A 23,004-nucleotide genomic window follows, 5' to 3' on the forward strand; every position below is an offset into this window, starting at 1 on the left:
AAAAAAATTAATTGGTTAAAATTTTGTTGAGCTGATGTCAGGTCAAAAGACAAGAAAATGCCGCATATGATTGGAATGTGTCTCTGTGTGAGTGCATATTTCCTTGAGGTTGAGATAGTGTAGCCAGTCTCCATTACTTAAAGGGGCAAGAATGGTGCATAGGGAAACCATCTTAAATGTCTTCCTTTGCAGAAGCATATTCAAATTTCACAGGTCTAAGATGGATCTGAATCCCCAGTTTATTTGAGAATGAAGGAGTACCAGGGTAAAACCATTGCCTTCTCCTGAGAGAAAAGATATTTCCATCCTCACCAGGCTTCAATGAATTAACTAGATTGTAGACCTCCATTATTATACTATACCTGAATAGGCACAAAGATTTGAATATCTCCAAGAGGGAGGTTGACAGACCGGGGATCAAACTTTACTTCAAAGGTTTCAGTTTCACAGTAGGGCAGGTTCTTTACTCGATCCAGCTCCATGCTGAAACCTGGAAAATATAACAGCAAAATCAACATCCAATTAGAGATGGGTCACTTTTTTATAATCTAGGATCACAGACATAAATCCTATTCATTATCTGGTTATATTTTTGCGTAGTGTTACAGGAATTGCAGAATTCTGATCCAGGCAGCTTTTGCAAATCAGATTAATCCTACTCCGGACTGAATATTCTTCAGATTGTAAAAATAAGAACACAGATCATGATCTGAAAATATGAAAAATCTGCTCAAGATTAGCCACAAATGCTAAGAGGAATGATCATAGCAATAAGTTTTTTGGCAATTGATTACCACTGATTGTTTCCATCTGCTAGCATGATCGCAGAAGATCAGGCTGCCTGGGATGCTGAGATCCCAGAGGCTTATTTCTTATGTGTATTTGAGGGAGAAAATAAAAATTTAGTGTCAAAAGAATATAGCCAGGTAAGTGGCATAGTGTAAAAAAAAAGTGAAGTGACCTGATTCCCATATCCACAACCAATACTTTAAAAATAAGAGCATACTGGTTTGTGTACCCCCATCCTCCAGCCCCTCCAAATGCTGGTAGCTTACCCTTCCAGCATTTCTGTCACAGCAACATTGAATGCTGCTGGTATTACACTATGAGCATCACAATACTGGCAAAAGGATGGAATTTCTAAAGTTTCAAGGTGGAATGGTTAGGGTTAGAGTGTGTGTGTGTGGGGGGGGGGGCGGTGGCTGAAGGAAGGAAGGGGGGGGGGCCTTACTACTACTATCTGCCAAACTCCATCAGCTTCCAAACTGTCCTTTCTGAAAAGAAGAGCCCTCTCCCCAGCTGGCAGCACCTAGCCTCCTTAAAATTTGACCTGATAGGGATCCCTTTCTGAGAACCCTTGGGCTTATTCTCCAGTAATCAATGGGAATTTGTCTTCCTCAGATTCTTCACCAGCTTCTTCAGGTCTTCCCCTATAGAAGCTTACCCCTAAGAGTCAGATTATGTAACCTTGCCTTGGAAGACTCAACCACAGACCAAATACATAACCACAGAAAATGCTTGCCTGGGACAGATGCTGCCATCCCTCTGGCTGAAGTCCTGATCAAATTATAGAGGGCATCTGCTTCAAAGATAACTCCAGCTTCTAGCCTTTCTGCCTCTCACACAATCAAACCTTCATCTGTACTGTCCACAGGAATCTGCTGTACCCCATAAAAATAAGCCTTAGTCATAAAGCTACAACAAACCACTGCCTGAAGTGCCAAAGCTAAATACTTAAACATCTGTTAAAGCTGGGTCTCTGGGTCTCTTTTTGTACACCTCCCCCCCCCCCCCCCCCCAAGGAACTGTGTTCTTTTTAGAGACTACTGACACAAAAGCATCCACTTTAGGAAACTTGAACTGTTTCAATGTCTCCTCAGAAAGGGGGAAAAGTTTAGCGATAGCTCTAACCACCCTTAAGCCAGCATCCAGAGTATCCCACTTTACTGAATCCAAAGCTTATACAGTCCTATGAAAAGGAACTTCTGTTACCTTCCAAGATTAGATCCTCTGTTACAGACAGAGAAATAATGAAGTTTCATATATAGGGTGATGTCAGAAAATGTTTGTTCTCTATCGCCATCTGCTGATAGAGGAACAAAGCCCATGCATCTGGCCTGGTTTGGTGGGACAATAAGGAAAGCCAGTTATCTGGCCACACATGACAGGATAACTTTAAGACTGTTCTGGGGCACACCAAAATTATCCGGATAACTTAGCTGGATATAGCTGAAAATCTGGATAGTTGCCCTAAATATTCAAAAGTCAGCAATTAACTGAATAATTCAAAAGATATCTGCCTAAATACCTTTAAATATGGATGCCTTAGCTAATATGAGATGACAAAAAAACTGGATGACCTTCCAATTGATGGTGATATTAAATGGACTCTGACAATATTAGTTACCAACCTTTAATTTGACAGATTGAGAAGATCAGATGTAGAGCAATTAAATGGATCTGCTCTATGGCTAGTACACCAAGTGGAAAGCAAATGTTGCTTACCTGTATGGCTGCATGGCACTAACCCTGCAGCCAGCAGGGGTCCCCCTTCAGTCTTGTTAAAAAGCTATAGGTAGTGCCGAAAAATAAAATAAGAAAACATTACGAACCCAACACTGCAGGGCGGCGGGCGGGATTCATGAGGACTAACATCCTGCTGTCCTGTGAGAACACCTGTTACAGGTAAGCAACATTTGCTTTCTCACAGGACAAGCAGGATGGTAGTCCTCACATATGGGTGAGTACCGAGCTGAGGATGTCCGAGCATGTACCAAATGTATGCAGGCGTGCAAGGCACTAGGCCTGGGATGAAATTTGGCCGAGGGCATCCTGAACCCCACCGGGCAGGCGGGAATCTTGTCTTCCGGCTTTGTCTAAGCAATAATGCGCTGTAAATGTATGGAGAGAACTCCAGGTGGCAGCCCTGCAAATGTCAGGAAGTGGCACCGATCGTAGGTGTGCTACTGAAGTCACCATGGCCCTCACAGAGTGTGCTTTAACACGGTCTTGAAGTGGAATGCCCACTTGCTGATAGCCAAAGGATATGCAGTCCGCCAACCAGGAAGATAGAATCTGCTTACCAACAGGCTGCCCCAATTTGATAGGATGGAAAGAGACAAACAATTAAGTGCTTTTCCTGTGGGCAGTTGTACGGTCTAGGTAGAACGCTAGAGCCTGTTTGCAGTCAATGGTATGCAGAGCCTGTTCTCCTGGATTGGAATGGGGCCTGGGAAAGAAGGTAGGTAGTGTAATGGATTGATTGAGATGAAATTCCGAAAGTACCTTAGGTAAGAATTTAGCATGAGTGCGGAGTACTGCCCGATCCTGCAGAAGTTTAGTGTAAGGTGGGTAGGTAACTAGAGCCTGTAATTCACTAACTCTGCGAGCGGAAGTGATTGCCAAAAGGAAACTCACTTTCCATGTGAGATATCAAAGGTCACAGGAATGAAGAGGCTCGAATGGTGGTTTCATGAGCCAATCCAAAACTAGGTTGAGGTCCCAAGAAGGGGCCGGAGGACGCAGAGGAGGCTTGAGGTGAAGCAAGCCTTTCAAAAAACGTGTTACCAGGGGTTGTACAACCCCTGTACATAAATGATCTGGAAAGAAATACGACGAGTGAGATAATCAAATTTGCAGATGACACAAAATTGTTCAGAGTAGTTAAATCACAAGTAGATTGTGATAAATTGCAGGAAGACCTTGTGAGACTGGAAAATTGGGCATCCAAATGGCAGATGAAATTTAATGTGGATAAGTGCAAGGTGATGCATATAGGGAAAAATAACCCATGCTATAATTACACAATGTTGGGTTCCATATTAGGTGCTACAACCCAAGAAAGAGATCTAGGCATCATAGTGGATAACACATTGAAATCATCGGTTCAGTGTGCTGCGGCAGTCAAAAAAGCAAACAGAATGTTGGGAATTATTAGAAAGGGAATGGTGAATAAAACGGAAAATGTCATAATGCCTCTGTATCGCTCCATGGTGAGACCGCACCTTGAATACTGTGTACAATTCTGGTCGTGGCATCTCAAAAAAGATATAATTGCGATGGAGAAGGTACAGAGAAGGGCTACCAAAATGATAAGGGGAATGGAACAGCTCCCCTATGAGGAAAGACTAAAGAGGTTAGGACTTTTCAGCTTGGAGAAGAGACGGCTGAGGGGGGATATGATAGAGATGTTTAAAATCATGAGAGGTCTAGAATGGGTAGATGTGAGTCGGTTATTTACTCTTTCGGATAGTAGAAAGACTACGGGGCACTCCATGAAGTTAGCATGGGGCACATTTAAAACTAATTGGAGAAAGTTCTTTTTTACTCAACGCACAATTAAACTCTGGAATTTGTTGCCAGAGGTTGTGGTTAGTGCAGTCAGTATAGCTGTGTTTAAAAAAGGATTGGATAAGTTGTTGGAGGAGAAGTCCATTACCTGCTATTAAGTTCACTTAGAGAATAGCCACTGCCATTAGCGATGGTAACATGGAATGGACTTGGTTTTTGGGTACTTGCCAGGTTCTTATGGCCTGGATTGGCTACTGTTGGAGACAGGATGCTTGGCTTGATGGACCCTTGGTCTGACCCAGTATGGCATTTTCTTATGTTCTTATGTTCTTATCCCCGACACCTTTTTGGAAGGCAGCTACCACACTGAGATGCATCCTGATGGAGGAAGTTTTTAGACATGACTCTGACAATTGCCAGAGATAGTCCAGAAACTTCGTGATTGGACAGGTAAAGGGGTCAAGGGACTGAGAAGAGCACCATGACGTAAACCTGGTCCATTTGTAAGAATAAGATTTTCTCATGGAAGGCTTCCGTGAAGCAATCAGGACATGGGAAACTGGTTCAGAAAGGTTAAGTGGCTGAAGGATTAACCTTTCAACATCCATTCCGTCAGGGACAAGGCTTGAAGATTGGGGTGGCTTAGGCACCCATCGTTTTGAGTGATGAGAAGCAGGTCCTTTCCCAAGGGAATGTGCCTGCGAATGGAGAGATCCTGAAGTATTGGAAACCACACTTGGCGCGGCCAGTGGGGTGCTATCAGGATCATAGTTCCCTTGTCCTGTCGTAACTTCACGAGAGTCTTTGAGAGAAGAAGAAGTGGAGGGAATACATATAGGAGACCTGTCGCCCATGATAGGGAGAACGCATCTCTTGGCTGACAGTGTTGGCTGCGAGTGATTTTGAGGAGACATAAAGAGGTCTATTTGGTGGAAAATCGAGTTCACTATGGAGGGGTTGAGAGATCACTTGTGCGGTTGAAAGGTGCGACTTAGCTTGTCTGCCAACACATTGTCCACTCCCAGCAAGTAGGTGGCCCTGAGGTACATCGAGTGGGAGAGGGCCTCCGCCCATATCTGTGTCCCTCCCTGTTTGTTGATGTACCACATGGCCACCTGATTGTCCATCTGGATCAGGATGACTTGATTGGAGAGGCGATCCTGAAATACCCTGAGAGCATATCTGATTGCTCGTAGCTCCAGGAAATTTATTTGGTGTTATTTGGTGGTGCTTCCTCTGGAGACCAAGATCCTTGTGTCTGCAGATCGGCCACGTGGGCTCCCCAGCCGAGGTTGGAAACATCGGTGGTGAGAGTAATTTGAGGGTCTGTAGCCTGGAAGGGCAAGCCCTGGAGGAGATTGACCTGATTTCTCCACCAAGCTAGAGACTGACGGAGTGAGTCAGTTACGTGGACAATAGTCGACAGGGGCGGAATGGATTGAGTCCATTGTGACCTTAGAGTCCACTGCATGACTCTCATGGCCAAGCGGGCCATTGGGGTGACCTGAACTGAGGACGCCATGTGTCCCAGGAGGATGAGAAAGTGGCGTGCAGTCGTGGAGCGCTGAGACTGCAGCTAGTGTGCAAGAGACACGAGAGTGAGAGCTCACTGTCGAGGCAGAAAAGCCTTTGCTTGCAAGGTGTCCAAGTCTGCCCCAATGAATGATAAGGTTTGAGATGGGACTAGGTAGGATTTGTCGTAGTTGACGAGAAATCCGAATGAAATTAGAGTGTGTAAAGTAAGATGCAGGGACGACAGAGCAGCTTGCTGAGTGGGAGCCCTGATTAACCAATCGTCTAGATAGGGGTAGACGTGGACACCTTGAGTCCTGAGGAAGGCTGCAACTATGATTACCTACATTAAATATGTGCCTACATGTAAACCGTTGTGATGGTATTTAAACTTAGCAACGGTATTGAAAAGTTTTTTAATAAATAAAAATAAATAAATAAATGATGAGGCATTTTGTGGTGCAGACGCGAGGCCAAATGGAAGCACTCAGTACTGATAGTGCTTGGGGCCTAATAGAAACCTCAGGTATTTGCGATGACATTGAATGATCGCGATATGAGTGTATGCATCCTGGAGGTCTAGAGAGCAGAGCCAGTCTCCTCTTTGTAGAAGAGGAAGAAGAGATCACAAGGTTACCATTTTGAACTTCTCTCGCTGGAGGTACTTGTTGAGGGCATGTAGGTCCAGAATTGGACGAACACCCCCTGATTTTTTTGCGGATTAGAAAGTACCGGGAATAGAATCCTAGGCCATGCTGAGAGTAGGGTACTGGTTCTATTGCCTTGGACTGGAGGTGGAGGGAGACCTCCTGTTCCAGAAGGATGGAGTGATCGGATTTTCTCCACGCTGGTAGAGGTGGGGAGTCCAGTGGAATGGAGAGAAAGTTCAGATGATAACCCTGAGCAATTATCGCCAGGACCCACTGGTCTGAGGTGATGAGTGCCACCTGTTATTGAAATGGCACAATCGACCTCCCAGTGGTATGTGGGGCAATGGAAGCTGGCTGCTGCCCTCTATGCAGGAGTCAAAAACCGGAAGCAGGACCCGGCTAAGGAGCTGCTTGAATTTTTTGTTTTCGTGTCTGACGAGACTGGGCTTTTTGAAACGGTCTCGTAGAACGGGTTCTAGTTGGTGGCGGGTAGGACTTCTTCGGGCAGAAGAATGACTTCTTAGAGTCCTTCGGAAATGGTTGTTTTGAAGAGCACTCAGAAGGCATCAGAGAGAGCTGTCTCAGGGTCTCATGATGGTCCTTGAGTTCTACCACCGTCCGTTGAATCTGCTCACCAAACAGATTGTCACCTACACAGGGCAAGTCGGTCAATCTGTCCTGAACTTCAGGACGAAGATTGGAAGACTTGAGCCAGGCCCATTGTCTTGCCGAGATAGCAGCTGCAGATACCCTGGTAGCAGTGTCAAAGATATCGTAAGATGATCTGATCTCATGCTTGCCTGCCTCAAAACCCTTGTTTACTAGGGTTTGGAGTTGCTCTTGAAATTGCTGAGGCAGGGAGTCTGTTAAGTCTTGTATCTGCTTAAATAAGACCTTATTATATTGGGTCATGTAGAGCTGATAGAGACAATTCTGGAGATGAGCTTTGATCCCTGGAAGACACGGCGACCAATGGTATCTAGAAATTTCTGTTCCTTGCCTGAGGGAAAGGAAGTGTGAGGTTTTGATCTCATTGCTCTTTTCTGGGCAGATTCGACAACCACAGATTGGTGATCCAATTGAGGTTTGCGAAAGCCTGGAGCTGACTGAAAGAGATAGGTAGTGTCAGCTTTCCTGTGAACTGGAGCAACAGAGCCAGGATGTTCCCAGTTCTTTTTGAGGAGATCCAGAAGAACCTGGTGGATAGGGATGGAGGTTATTTCCTTGGGAGCATCCAGGAATTGTAACAGCTCCATTTTTGATGCCTGTCATCTTGTTCAGTCTGCAATTGGAAGGGAACCAATTCAGACATCTCCTTCACAAAATTTATGAAAGAAAGGTCCTCTGGAGGAGAATGCTTTCTGATTTCAGTAGGTGAAGGTGGTGAAGGCAAATCATCGGCATCTGGTGAAGAATCATCGGTCCAGGTGTCGTAGGGATCAGCCCCTGCTCCTCTAGGGACTAGAGGAGGACGGGGCGGTGGGATCCCCGAAGGTCCTGGTCGAGGTTCTGAAGGACTCGAAGGAATAACTAGAGGCACCGATGAGGGCATCGAAGGCACCAGTGTAGGCATCGAGGGCATCGATGGATGGATCGGTGGCACCGACAGACGTATCGGAATCGATGGCTACGGCATCAGCAGAACTCCTGATGGAGGGATGCAGAACGGTGTTTCTCCTCCCGATGACAGAGCAAGTGGAGAGGGTACCGGAGCCATCGGTGACCCGGGGTCCATCGGTGGAAAAGCGGCCATAAGCACTTCCATCCTCGAGAGCAGCGGTGCCAACGCTGCTGGAATTGTGTCAGTGGTCGGTTCCGCAATCGGTACCGGTGTCGGAGGAACCTGGAGTCGATGCATCGCCTTGTCGATGGCCTCCTGAACCATCCAGTCCAGTTCTTCTCAGAGACCTGGAGCTAGTAGCCCTGGCTCTGGAACAGAAGAAGGAGGCAAAGGCATAGCCGGAGGGACCACCGTTAAAGGCGGAGTTGCGGCCTTTAACGGTGAGGGTTGCCTCGGTGACCTGGTCGCCGAAAAGGTCGGTGCCTTTTCTGGATGGGGCTTCTTCGACGGCAGCTCGGACAATGGCAAGGTCGATGATTTCGCTCCCTCGATGGTCTGAGACTTTCGATGCTGGTGGCGATGTTTATCTCTACGATCCCCTTGGTCCTGAGGGGGAGCAGAGGGTGTCAAAGGCCGAGAAGTCGTCGATGGCGGATGGTCACCGGTCGGAGGTCGATGCTGGCGAAAGTTGACGTTGCCGGTTCTGACGATGTCAATGCAATGGACGGCGTTGGGGTTTGAGCACGGAAGAGAAGTTCCATCTTCTCCATTCTAGCCTTGCGACCTTTTGGTGTCATAAGGGCATATTTGGTTCAGGTTAGGACATCGTGCTCACATCCGAGACACATTACACAGACCTTGTGAGGGTCTATGATGGACATGGTGCGATTACAGTCTGGGCACCGGCGGAACCCCAACGCCATGGCCATGAAAAAATTGAGCTGCAGTACGGTCGACGGCCAGTAGGCCGCGAGGGCCAAACTCGACGGTAATCGAAGGAAAATGGGTAAAAAACTTACCAGAGTACCGTGGCTTTAAAAAGTTGAAGGAGGGACTCCTGTGGGGTAAATTAAATTTTAGTAATTCCGTGAGGAAAATTCCTGTCAGGAATCTGTGCAGAGCTCCTTAACCGCATGGCTACTGCTGCACGGAAAAAAGAAGACTGAAGGGAGACCCCTGCTGGCTGCAGGGTTAGTGCCATGCTGGGCGCAATTTCTCTTTCCTGTTCATTCAGCCAGACCTGTCCAGACATATGAGATATTCACAAGCTAACATTCAATTGGGCAGAAAACTAACAAATCCACTTTCAAAATTTATGAACAAAAAGAAGCTTCTTCCTTGACCAGGTCATCCAATTGATAAGGTTTGTAAAATGAATGTAAGGAAGACCAGTTCCCACCTTGCAAATTTCTAGTGGTGCGACCAACCCGAGTTCTGCCCAAGAAGATACTTGCGCTCTGGTTGAATGCGTTTTCAATCTTTTGGGTATCAGCAGTCCCTTAGCTATTTATATCACTTCTGTCACTTCCTTAAACCACCTTGCCAACGAAGCCTTGGATGCTGCCTCCTTTTCTGGGACCAATAAAACACAAATAAATGATCTGATTTCCTGAAAGAATTTGGGACCTTCATATACTGCAACTGAATTTTCTTCATGTCCAAATAAAAGAATTGAGCATTCTTTTCCTGGCATGATCCCTTCCAAAAAGATGGTAGACAAACCACTTGATTCAGGTGAAACTTCAAAACCACCTTGGAAAACTAGAAGGAACTGTATGATTCTTCACCACATCTTCACAGAAAACCAAAAGGGTTCTCTGCACCTTTTAATAGTTTGGCTTGCAATGCCAAAATTCTCCTTGCCAAGCAGATCACTACTAAAAACAGTGCTTTAAGGGAGAGATGTCTCAGTAAAGCTTCATGCATGGGTTCAAATGGCAAACCTACCAAGAATGACAAAACCAAATTTAAATTCCAAGAAGGAATTGGATCCCTAATTTGAGCCTAATGTTTTCTGAGAGGATTAAAGCACATGATACATCTGGATGAGAAGAAAAAGGCCTACCTAACACCCTACATTTGTAATTGGCAAACCTGCCACTTGCACCTTCAAAGAATCGAGTACCAAACCATTGTTCAAACCTGAATGAGACAGAGGCCAATCTGTTTACCTGTGCACCAGTTTTAAAGATCTGCCAAACTCTCACATATGTCAAGGAGAGCTCCACAATCTCCTGTGAAAAATCGCTCTTGTATCTGCAACAGATCTCCATCCAATAACCTGACTGAATCTGCACACCAAGGATGTCATAGCCAACCAGGAGCTATGAGAAATGAAGTCTCCTCCTCCTAGCAATCTGAGATTGAGGTAGGATGAAGAGAGAGTTGAGGACCGATGCACTGCCCCAGATGCTTCCACCACCTGCTACCTCAGTGATTCCATAGGGATTGGGGAATTCCATGGGAAGACCCGGATTTTGTGGGCCTTCCCACAACCACAGAATCAAGGGAGACCAGGAGCCCTGGTGGGATGGAATTGGGGTTGATCAGTGATGGAATTAGAGTTTTGGACCACCAGGCATTGTTGGTGCTGTCGCTCATTCCCCCCCCCCCCCCACCCCCAAAGTTGGACAATAGGGAGAAGAAGGTCCAAGGCACAGTCCCCTAATGAATTTCCTACGGCAGCTAGGGGTAGATTCTGTTATGGCAAAAATTGTAAAATTCAGAAGCAAACTAGAAAACATTTCCATCTTTTATATTACATTATAAAAATAAAGTAGTTTTACACTATGATTAGTATCATTTTATATTATTTTTATATGGTGAATAAAAGTGATCTCAAGTATCAGTACAGGGAGGAGACAGGGATAGGGAGGACGAAGGGAGGAGGATCAGGAATGGGGTGAGCAGAAAGGGGGAGGATTGCAGAGAGAGCTCCCACTCCCCAGGATCCAGCTGGTGGCGGCTGAGGAAATTGGCTTGAACATTGTCTATACCGGCAATATGAGAGGCCGCTATCCTGTCCAGGTGCTGCTCCGCCCAACTGATCAACTCCTGGGCTTCCATTGCCACCGGTCGACTCTTGGTTCCCCCTTGGCAATTTTTGTAGGCTACCATTGTCGCATTGTCCGAGACAACTCTGAATGATCTCCCCCGTACCTGCAGAGCCAATCGAACAGCCCTGGTTTCTAACTGGTTGATCGACCACGAGGACTCCCTCAGTGACCACTGGCCCTGCACCGATCTCCCCTGACAAACCGCTCCCCAACCAGAGAGGCTGGCATTGGTGGTGACCACTGTCCAAGAGGGGATTTCCAAATCTACACCCCAGCGCAAGTTGCCTCGGAGGAGCCATCAAGTGAGGCAGGAATGCGCTGACTCTGTAAGAGGAAGTGGAAGCTAAAATTGTTCAGAGAGTGGATCCCAACAGGAGAGTAAGACTGACTGAAGAGGTCTCATATGAGCAAAGGCCCATGGGACCAGTTCAAGAGTGGAAGCCATCGAACTGAGGACCTGCAAATAATCTCAGACCCTGGGATGATGCTTGGACAGCAACACACGCACTTGAGCCTGTAACTTGGCGATCCGCTCCTTGGTGAGGAAAACCTTGCCCAAGCGTGTGTCGAACAGAGCCCCCCAAAACTCCAAGGTCTGAGAGGGAACCAGATGACTCTTGATCAAATTGACGATCCAACCCAATGACCTCCAGAGCCGCAGTACTCGCTGCACAGCCATCTGACAGAGGACCGCTGACTTTGCTCGAATCAGCCAGACGTCCAAGTAAGGATGAACCAAAACACCCTCTTTCTGGAGAGCTGCAGTGATGACAACCATCACCTTGGTGAATACCCAGGGCTCTGTCGTGAGTCTGAAAGGCAGGGTGCAGAATTGAAAATGATGGCCCAGAATTGCGAACCGCCGGTATGTCTGGGGGTTGGGACAGATGACTATGTGTAAGTATGCCTTGGTCAGGCCCAGAGATGCTAGGAATTCCCCCTTGTGGACTGACACAATCACCGACCAAAGAGTTTCCATGTGGAAACAAGGCACCAGGAGAGACCGGTTGACTTTCTTCAAATCGAGGATGGGTCAGAACATGCCTTCCTTCTTGGGCACTACAAAGTAAATGGAATAGCGACCTCATCTTCGTTCTTCTGGGGACACTGGTACTATGGCGCCTAACTCCCGGAGGCGCCCTACGGTGTCCCGCACCTCCAGACGTTATTGTTCGTAACAGCATGATGAAACCAGAAAACGCTCCCGGAGAGGCCGAGCAAAATCTAAAGCGTAGCCATGATTTATGATATTGAAGACCCACTGGTCCGAAGTAAAGTTGGTCCACTCCTCGAGAAAACAGACAACCTGCCTCCTATTATCGGCATGGAGGAGTGAACCGGCATCGCCTCATTGTGAGGTCTTGGCCCCTCCAGCACTTTGAGCGGCCCCGTCAATGCCAAGGCGCCGACCTCAAAAGGACTGGTTCCAAGAATGCTGCTGGCTCGAGCCCTGATGAAAAGAGGAGTCGGATGATCAGGAGGCCTGAAACCTCTGATTCCCCCGGAATCAAGAGCGATGGGGAAAGGAGCCCCTCGCTTTGGGCTTATCCTCTGGTAATTTATGGACTTTGTCCTCTCCCAGAGATTTAATCATGTCTTCCAACTCCTTTCCAAAAAGCAATTTTCCCTTAAATGGCAAAGAACCCAGCTGAGTCTTTGAAGAAACAGACCAGTTTCTCAGCCAGAGGAGTCTGCGGGCAGTGACAGCCAAAACCATAGACCTGCCCGAAGTGCAAAGAAGATCGTAGAGCGCATCCGAGCTGTAAGCCACTGCGGCCTCCAGCCACCCAGCCTGAATAGCCTCCGCTCCTGAGAGGGACGCTCCTGATTGTAACTGCTGCACCCAGTGAAGACTGGCTCTCAGCGCAAAACTGCTACCCATGGCAGCATGCACCCCCAGAGCCGAAACCTCAAAGATTTTCTTAAGCTGCAACTCTAGTTTCCGATCCTGGATATCCTTAAGGGCCGTCGCTCCCGTTACTGGGATGGTGGTCTTCATGGTAACCACGGACACCACCGCATTAACTTTGGGAACCTTGAAGAGGTCTAGAGCCTCCTCTGGCAGGGGGTACAACTTATCCATAGCCCGAGTGACCTTCAAACCTAAGTCTGGAGTGTCCCACTCCCGAAACAATAGGTCAGTAACTGAAGATGAAAAGGAAAAGACCGAGTCAGACCACGGAGACCCACCATGACCGGATCCATGGCTCCCAGCCGAGAGTCCTCCTGAGGGACCTCAATACCAAATTCTTCCAGAATTGCAGGAATAAGCAGACCCAACTCATCCTTGCGGAACAAATGCACCACCTTAGGCTCATCTACCTCAACCATCGTTGTGCCGGCCTGCTGCTGAGCTTTATTCTGGTCACCCAGATCCAGATCCGGCCCCTGAGGATCCTGCAGCTGTGGCTCATCCGAACCCGAAGCCTCCGAGGATGAATCCCACGCGGGTTGAGACACAGTCCTGAGGGGACGCCTGGACTTCACGACCCCCTCTTCCACCAGGAGTCTTGGTCTCCTGGGGGCCGAGATGCCTTCCTTGCCAGGAACTGAGACAGCTGAGGGCCCTGCGGCAGGTCTTAAATGGGGACCCCTGCTAGAATGCTGCCTGGCTGTCTTCCTGGCCTTAAAGGCCTTATGAAGGAGCAAGACAAATTCCGAGGAGAAGGAGGAGGAGTCTGAAGACCCCATTGGGGCCCTCCTCCGACAAAGGCACCGAATCTGCATGAAATCCACCACCCCCCCCCCCCGGAGGCGCCGGGCCGCAGAGATAAGGGGAGTTCCCCTCCCCCACTGTGGATCTCTCCTGTGTCCTGAAAGCTGCCAAAATGGTGTCCGTTCCCGTACTGAGCGGGAACGAGTCTGGGGAGAGCTGACGCACCCGATTGAGCCTCCCAGGCTCTCGGCATCCACAGGAATTGCCACCAGCAGCAACCCCAAGGTGCCCTCCCCCCCTGGGAGGCACCCGGAGCACAAGTGATCTTGCAAAAGCCGCGCGCACGCGTTACCACACGCACAGCAGGCCGCACCACGTGGAGGAAGTCACATGGCGGGAGAAGGACAGCAGCAGTAGAATGGCAGCACTGGAAGAACGGAGGAGGCTCGGTAAGTTGTTGCCACACCAAAGCAGCAAACAGAAGGTCTTTCCTTTTTCTCTTTTTTTTTTTTTTTAAGGTTGTTTTTTTTCAAATCTGAAGGAATCATGGTTCTGCCCCCCCCCCCCCCCCCCCCCCGAGGATGTGTGAGCCAGCTCCCCGGTTTCACTCCCGGCCGCTGCTGAGAGGGTAAGACTACAGGGACCGCGACCCTCTGCTCCACAGCTTAAGCTACCAGAAGGCATGGTCCCACCAGGACCTGACAACCCCCTGGGAGGCTCAAATATCTTCACTCTTTTTCTTGCTGAAATTCTTTTTCTTATGTCTTTTTTTTTACTTCTATCTAACACAAATTGTAGGATTTTGCACCTCCCTCATCTGCTGGAGACAGAGAAATACTGACGGACTGTAGTTGGCACCTCGAGGTATAGGGCAGTGTCAGTCAAAGACTTCTCTGTCTCCATCTGCTGGAGGGGAGGCAAAACCCAGGAGTCTGGACTGATCCGGGTACATACAAGGAACTTGAGATGGGAAAGATTAGGAATCTGCGATGCGTAAGAGTAGAGAGAGAGAGGAAGGATCTTGGATTGAGGAAGGGGAGAAGGGAATAGGAAGGGTTGGGAAGTGGATTCAGAATCTGGAGAGAAGTGAGAGGTCGAAAGGAAGTAAGGGAGGATCTAGGATCTGGGGGATAGAATCCAAGATCAAGGGAGGGAGGATTTGAATTGCACTGAGTTGGGAGGAGAAAAGGGAGGTGTCTCTGCCATACTCCAGTCCTGTTCCTTCTTGCAGCCCCCTCTTTGACATTCCACCCAATATGACATTCACACACAATCCTTTCTCCCTTATACAAAGATCTACACCCCCAAGCCAATCCTCTTCTTATCCCGCAGCCTCTTTTCCCACCCTCCAATGATCTATATTCAGCCATTCCTAGTCTCCCCAAAATTATCTGCCTTTGAACTGTCTGCTGAGCTCTCTTGTTCCCTGCATGCTGTCTGGAAGGGAGGCACTGAATCAGGAAGAGCGTTTTTCTCTGCTGAGTGAGAGTCAGCACAACTGAAAGGCAGAAAATCTTCAGTTAGCCTGCTGCCCCCCAGGTTTCTGCTGCCATAGGCACAGGCCTATTGTGCCTATTGACAAATCCAGGCCTGGGGCTGATGTTAGTGTTGCCAAGCCCCTTACTACTTGTGCTGGAGAGAAGAGGGCATGACATTAACTGTGCTAACTAGCCATTACTCTTCAAGTCGGTTGCAATCCATCATTTGCATGCTAAACCTTTTACAAAGAAACATAGAAACATAGATATGACAGCAGAAAAGGACCAAATAATCCATCCAGTCTACCCAACTAGCTTATGCCAGTATCTGCTGCACTGTGCAGGTTACTCCCATGCTTATTAGTTTACCAAATTGTAAAAGTCAGGGCCCTCGGATGCTGTTTGAATCCAATTTTCCTTTACCGTTGCCACAAAAGCATAGAGCAATGTTGGAGTTGCATGAAAAGTATCAGGCTTAGTGATTAAGGGAGTAAGTGCCGCATCAGTAAGTTACCCCCATGCTTATTTGTTCCCCAAACTGTAAAAATTGAGGCCCTCATTGGTTGCTGTCTGAATCTAATTTCCCTTTTCCCACTGCCATTGAAGTATTTATTTATTTATTTTAAAATATTTCTATTTCACCCTTCTTATATTCAGGGCGGATTACAGAAATACACTCATAATATTTCACAATATAAAATAATAAATGTCTGATAATAACTAACATAAAATACAAACACAAAATATAAAATCAAATAATCTCTAAAACAAAAGGGTCAAATAAGACATATTAGTCACTGAAGGCGATCTTAAAAAGGTAGGTTTTCAGATATTTTTTAAATAATTGGGATCATTACAGCTTCTTATTTCCAAAAGGAGGGTATTCCAAAATATTGGACCTGCTGCTAAGAGAGCTCTTTCTCGTGTTTCATAGAGGCATATCAATTTTGGTGATGGAATATCAAGGAGGTACTTGGTTGCTGAGCAAAGTGATCTTGCCAGGGAGTAGAATTTCATAATTGTGTTTGCCCAAGGTGAATGTAGGTTAAACATTAAAGAATGAACAATTAATCCCAGTTTATATTGAATACGGAATGATATGGATAACCAATGCAATTGTTTTAGAATGGAAGTGATATGTTCACAGCTTGAAGTATTTGTTAATAGTCTGGCAGCTTTATTTCGAAAAATTTGTAATTGGCATATAATGTATTTGGTGATACCGATTAGTAGGGAGTTGCAATAGTCCATACTTGAAAATAATAAAGATTGTAGTATAGTTCGAAAATCATTTGGTTCAAGGTAAGGTTTTACTTGTTAGAGAAGTTTTAGATTGTAATGAGATGTTTATGTCAGTTTTTTTATATGCGCTCACATGTTCAGTGATTGAGCGACTTGTATGCCTAAATTGCGAGCATCAGAAAGTTTTATTGATTGGCTGTTTAGTAGTAGTTCAGAAGGAGTAAAATCAGCTGGAAATCTTGAAAGACATATTATTTCTGTTTTTTGCATGTTGATTGTAAGTTTGATAGATGATAAGCAATTTTGGATTGTTAGCAATAAGCGAGATAAAAATTGTTCAGTTTCGGACCAAATTGATTTAACTGGAAAAAAGAATTGTATATCGTCAGCATATAGACAATACTGGACATTGAAACTTGCTAATATTCGACATAGCGGGGTGAGATATATATTAAATAGTGCTGCCGATAGCGCAGAACCTTGGGGTACTCCGGATGTAATAATTTTCCAAGACGAAACCTGGGATTTTATTTTAGCTTGCAGAGCGTGATTAGAAATAAATGATGAAAACCATTTCAAAACAGTACCTGTTAGGCCTATTGATTTTAATCTACCGTTTAAGATATTGTGATCAATTGTGTCAAACGTGGCTGAGATGTCTAAAAGTACTAAGATGAAAGTTGTACCTTGGTCAAAGCCGCATCTGATTAGATCGAAAGATGATTGTAATAGAAGTTCTGTATTATGTAGTTTACGGAAGCCAAATTGGTATTGGTTGAGAACGTTGCATTTTTCAATAAATGTAGAAAGTTGTTTTAATGCACATGTCTCAAGGATTTTGGCTATGAAAGATAATGAAGAGATTGGACGATAGTTTGCAAATACGTTAGGGTTAGCATTATATTTTTTTTAGAATTGGACGAATAATTGCACGCTTCAGGGAGTCTGAGACATGACCTTCGACAAAAGACGTGTTCACTAATTTTGTTATAAATTTAATTGTATCTAATTTGACTGATTTTAATATGATTTTAATATGATTGTAGAGCAATGATGGAGTTGCATTAACAGTATCAAGACTTATTTGTTAAGGGTAGGAGCTGCCACACCAGCAAGTTACCCCCAGTAACCCCCATGTACTATTATTTTCAACCTCTAGCCTTTAGGGATCTACAGTGTTTATCCCATACCCCTTTGAATTCTTTCACTGTTTTCTTCTTCACCACCTTCTCTGGAAGGGCATTCCAGGCATTCACCACTCTCTCCATGAAGAAATATTTCCTGATATTGGTTCTGAGTCGTCCTCCCTGGAGTTCCATTTCATGACCCCCTAGTTCTATTGATTTCTTTCCAATGGGACAGGTTTGTCGATTGTGCATTATTAAAACCTTTCAGATATCTAAAGGTCTGTATCACATCTCCCCTGCACCTCCTCTCTTAAGGGATATACATATTCAGATCCTTCAGCCTTTCCTCCTAAGTTTTCCAATGCTAACCCCTCACTCCAGCCATGAAGCATATTTTGTATTTTACTTCATCTTGTTTATTACCTGTATTAATGAGTGCCTTCCGATCTGCATAAAAGGACACAGGAAAGTGGCCAGTGTTAGTGATCTTGATGATGTGGGTCCGGACATGCCCAATAATGACATAACCAAAGTCTAGGAGATATTCCGGCAGTGGTACTCTGAAACATAAATTGATACCTGCTTACTGAAGGAATTACATTTCCTCAATTACAGTTCATGAATGCTGTAGGCAAGATGAACATTAACTATGCAATCATACAGATTTCAGAAAGTGTTAGATTAATAGTTGTGGCACTGTATTGCCTTCAATCACCTCTCTCCAGCACACTCTCACTGAATTAATTTTCCCTCTGATCATCAGTTTCATATGTTGTCCTCGTGTCCTCCAGTTTTTTATATTATAGAAAATGGCACCTTTTGGTACTTTATTGAAGCCTGCTAGATTGGTGTGGGCAACTGTTATCTCACTAGTCACATGCTGTTATGACTACCGGCCGTGGCAAGCCGCAACCGGGACTGGTCACTTACCCCAGCACCCGGACTGACCGCCGATGCTGAGGCCAGTGTTGGGGGTTCCTTCAGCGGCAGCAGCCGCTGCTGCTCCAAGATGGCCACGGCGTCTTTCCCCACGCAGCTAAGCTCCGCCCCCTGATGTCTGCTAGGGCCGCGTGGGCGGCTATGGCCTGGGTTTTAAAGAAACACCCACAGAAAGTAGGTTGGTCCCTTCCTGCTGTCTCTGACCTGCTGGAGACCATTTAAGGCAAGGTCTGAACCCTCAGACCTTGCCTTGGCTTCTTGGCTCCTGAGTTTGTCTCTGCTCTTGGTTCCTGCTTGTTCCCTCTGTGCTTGATTCCTGGATCGGCTGCCGTATCTTCTGGATCTCGACCCCTGGATTGGCTGCGGTACTCTCTGGCTCTTGACCTCCAGATCAGCTAAGATACTCTCTGGCTCTCGACCCCTGGATTGGCTGCGGAACTCTCTGGCTCTCGACCCCTGGACTGGCTGCGGAACTCTCTGGCTCTCGACCTCTGACTGGCTGCGGAACTTCCTGGTTCTTGATCACTGGACTGTCTGCAGTACCCTCTAGCTCCTGGGTCCTGGCTGGGCTTCTGAGGAATCCTCGGTTTTGGCTCTTTGACCTGCTGAAGGTGTCAGCAACTGCTTTCTCGACCCGCTGGAGGCGCCCGCTATCTGGAAAACACGACCGGCAGGAGGCGCCTGCATCCAGATCTTCTTCAACCCTACCTGCAATCCCGAGGACCGGCCTCGCCTACCGACGGTGGCCTAAACGGACATCGCCAGACCAAGGGTCCACACCTCTGAGCGTAACACATGCAGCTCTTCCACTTCCCTCCCCTGTAGGGTTCAAGTCCTCTCTGTGCTGTCTGCTGCCAAAGCTAATAGCAATTCTCTCTGTTCTTAGCAGCCAGCAACCAATGCACCAATGGAAGTTGTATTATACAGCCTTCGCCCATGAGGTACCTGATGAGAAGAGAGAGGATCTTTATGTACTGAAGCTTTAAACTGCTGCCTGCTTTCATTTATGTTACTACAGCAGAGCAGAGGAGGGACTGAGCACGTGCCTGTCCCAGAAGTCACTGCTGCCATTGCTAGTGCTCTGCCCAACTCAGGAGGCCCTGCAACCTCCAGCTTACTACCCAACTCAGTAAGAGGAGAGAGTTTTGAAGCTAGCTCTGTGACATTCACTGTGGGGGAGAAACAAGGGAGCTGATAGGGGTGGGAAGGAGGAAGAAAAGAGGGTGAAGATAATGAAGAAACTGGGGAGAGAAACAAGGGAGAAGATGATGGAAAAGAGGGGGAAGATGGGTAGAAGATAGTAAGAGAAAAGAAGGGGAAGAAAAGTGTAGGAACATGGGGAAGAGAGGAATTATGGGGATGAGGGGAATGATGGGTGGATGAAAAAGCGAGGGAAGCTGGGCACAGTATGGGGGAGAGAGAAAGAAAAAGACACTGGACATTGCAAGGGGGAAAGAGGGAGGCAGAGCCAACATTAGGCAAATGCTCTGGGTACTCGTACCCTAGGGGACCTCGTACCTACCCAAAGCAGGCAGGGCATGGTCTATGGCCTTACTCACCATCAGCACTGATGGAGACTTTCAAGTGCAGCTACAGCACAAAAAATTAGCATGAGGCCTGTGATTGACAAGTGTGCACAGGCCCTGCTGTGATCTTGCCTGCACGGAAGAGGCAGGGACAGTGAAAGACCTGTGAAGATGTGCCAGGCTCCATGCTGATTTCCTGTACTATAGTTGTGCTTGTAAATCTTCATCGCTGATACGCTGCTGGAAGAATCAAAAAGTAGGTGAATGGACAGGAAGGGTAGAAAGGAGGGAGAGGACTCAGGAAGATCTTGGGAATAAGCGCAGGATCAATAACTTGAAGTGCTTTGAGACACTTAAGGACAGGAGAATGGACTAGGACAGAGAGGATCCAGTAGCAGAGAGAGGCAGAGTGTGGCTAGGCCCTAGGCCACAGCAGAGCAGAAAGATAGAATATGACTGACCCCAGTATAACTGGTAGAGACGTAGAGTGTGACTGATTCCTGGAATCCAAAAGAGGAGACAGCAGAATATGGCTGACCCCTGGCATCCAGCAGAGGACACAGGCAGAGTATGGGAGTTCACTGGCACCCAATAGAAGAGAGATGCAAGGTATTAACCTTTCAAGTGATAAAATGTATTTGAAGGTCTTTGGCACTGTGCATTCTAACTTTTTGGCTCTTAATGTATGAACATTTGACTACCTCATTCTAGATATTTGAATATTTGTGTCATATCCCTTTCTTTCCCTTCCTTCTTCTGCAGAGTACATCTTTATCTCCTCCAGTCTCTCTATGTATAACTTATATTCAGGCTATGCACCATGTAGTATGTCAGGAGCCTGCTAGGGCTGCCCCCTCCTCTTCTGAAGAAGTTTTTAGCTTTCTCTGGGTGGACAGACACAGAAAAGAGTTTCATCTAAGTTGAAACTGTATTTACAATTGATTATGCAACAGTACAGCAATAGAAGGAAAAGGATTGGAACCACAGAAACATTCAAGAAGATAATACCTACCTCTTTCTGAGTTCTAACTAAAAGCAGATAGGATAATTTTCAAAGCTTTTTCCATGGGTATGCAGTTGTTTACAAATGGAAAAAGGCCCACTAAATATTGTGTCCTCCCCCCAGTAGCTAAAGGTAGGCAAATATAGAGCAGAGTGTGTTCAGGATAGTACAGGTACAAATGAGATTTTCATTCTAAAAGCTCTTCCAGTACTTTTGCTGTATATATTTGCACCAGCTCTAAAGTAGGTGCAAATGTATGTACCCAAATGCAAGCTCTATTTGGCAGATGGACACATTTAAGGAGAATTGTATGGTGTTTTTCTTTAAAAACAGGTTTGACGGAGCTAAGCCAGTCACTAATATTATCCCTATGTAATTTTTCTATCTAGGGTCAGAGGGAGAAGTTTTGGTATTTTTGATTCTTCCCAGTGTTATAACCTCACCTTTTGGGGGGGGGGGGGGGGAGATAGGTTTGTTGGGGTATAAAGTCTTATAGAGCTTACCCAGTGCTTCAGAGGGAAGGCGACAGAGAAAGATATAGGAGTCATTGTTAGATATTTCTTCAGGATCTCAAAGCAACATGATTAGAGGCTAGAGATTTTCCATAGGATCTCAAAGCAAGGTGGTTGGAGAGCTGGAGATTCTCCCTGGATCTCAGAGAAGGTAATTCAAGCATTTTTATAAAGAGGTTTTGAGTAAGATCATTGTGAGAAGATTTTTGGATTTTGATTGACCAGTGCCTGACGGAAGGGCATACTCTCAGTAACCCAAAGGACTGTATCAAACTGGTAGGAGAAAATGAAGTATAAGATCAGCATAGTTTTTTTGCCCAAGACTTGGGAGAAGGAAGACACAAGTTACTCGATCTCAGTTTGTCACAGTAATAGAGTACACTAATAGCTCTAATGTCTTTCTTTTTTTTTAAATCTCTTAATATAAGCAAGTTTGCTTACCATAAACGGTGTTTCCATAGATAGCAGGATGAATTAGCCATGCTGTCTGGGAGCATCAAGCTGACCGGGAAGTAGGCGGAGTTTTCTCAGTTAGTACAGAGTTTTGAACTCTGTATGGCTGTGTGGTGAGTTTCCTGCGCAATTGCCTTGTTACCTCAGTCTCTTGTAGCCAAGCAAGATGTACGTGGAAACGTTTTGGTAGAATCTGTAGACTGTCTAGGGAGGTGGGAAGGGAACGCATGGCTAATTCATCCTGCTATCTATGGAAACACCGTTTACGGTAAGCAAACTTGCTTTTTCCTGTCGATAGCAGGACTGAATTAGCCATGCTGTCTGGGAGTCCCAAGCTCCCAGGTTGTGTCCATATAATAAGTTTTATAAGTTGAGGACACTACCCTTCAATAAAGGTAGACGGTCTTACTCAGTATCAGGTCTATCCTGTAAAGTGCGGCCGCGTTTACCCTGCTCCTAAGCCGCTTTTTACTCCGTTTTCGGCCGCGTTAGCCCTTCCTGCGATCCCGAATCCCCTTTAACCTACTCCTACCGCGTCCTAAATTCCCCGGGCAACCCCTTCCGCCCGTGGCATGTATATTGCATGCAAACGAGCGAATTAGCTCGATATTGCTTGCAAACGAGCGAATTAGCTATTCCCTAGCATCCCGTAACCCGCGCCCCGACTATCGCTATCTTTCCCTGCCGTTTTGTCGTGCGTTTAACCTGCAAACTTACCGCCTACCCTGACCCAGGCGGTAGAGGCATGGGTAAGGGTAGGTGGAAAGCTTTCCCCCGCTCACCTGCCCCCGCCGCGATCATGGGTGCCGGTCTCCGTGGCAGCCCCAGTCCTCTCCCCTGCTCCCGAAGCCAAAAAAAAAAAAGCGAAAAAAACGTTGCAGCCCCCCTCCGATGTCCGGACTGGGGCTGCCACGGAGACTGCAACGGCAAAGCAAAAAAAAAACGGCGAAGCAAAAAAAAAACCAAAAGCAATTTTGGTTTTTTTTGCTTCGCCGCTGT

At 46.4% G+C, this 23,004-nt stretch overlaps 1 protein-coding gene across 1 annotated transcript in view; it reads right to left on the reverse strand.

Moving 5' to 3' along the window:
• The window catches only part of HYDIN (HYDIN axonemal central pair apparatus protein), a 1,819,717-nt gene that overhangs the window by 1,007,828 nt on the left and 788,885 nt on the right, over window positions 1-23,004 (reverse strand). The window contains exons 32-33 of the mRNA XM_029609235.1: window positions 17,996-18,132; window positions 363-490 (exon numbers count right to left, since the gene is read on the reverse strand). Coding sequence (XP_029465095.1) covers window positions 363-490; window positions 17,996-18,132 — 265 coding nt within the window. The remainder of the gene's footprint in view (window positions 1-362; window positions 491-17,995; window positions 18,133-23,004) is intronic.

This window comes from Rhinatrema bivittatum, chromosome 7 (genome assembly GCF_901001135.1).
Source record: "Rhinatrema bivittatum chromosome 7, aRhiBiv1.1, whole genome shotgun sequence".
Lineage (NCBI taxonomy): Eukaryota > Metazoa > Chordata > Amphibia > Gymnophiona > Rhinatrematidae > Rhinatrema > Rhinatrema bivittatum.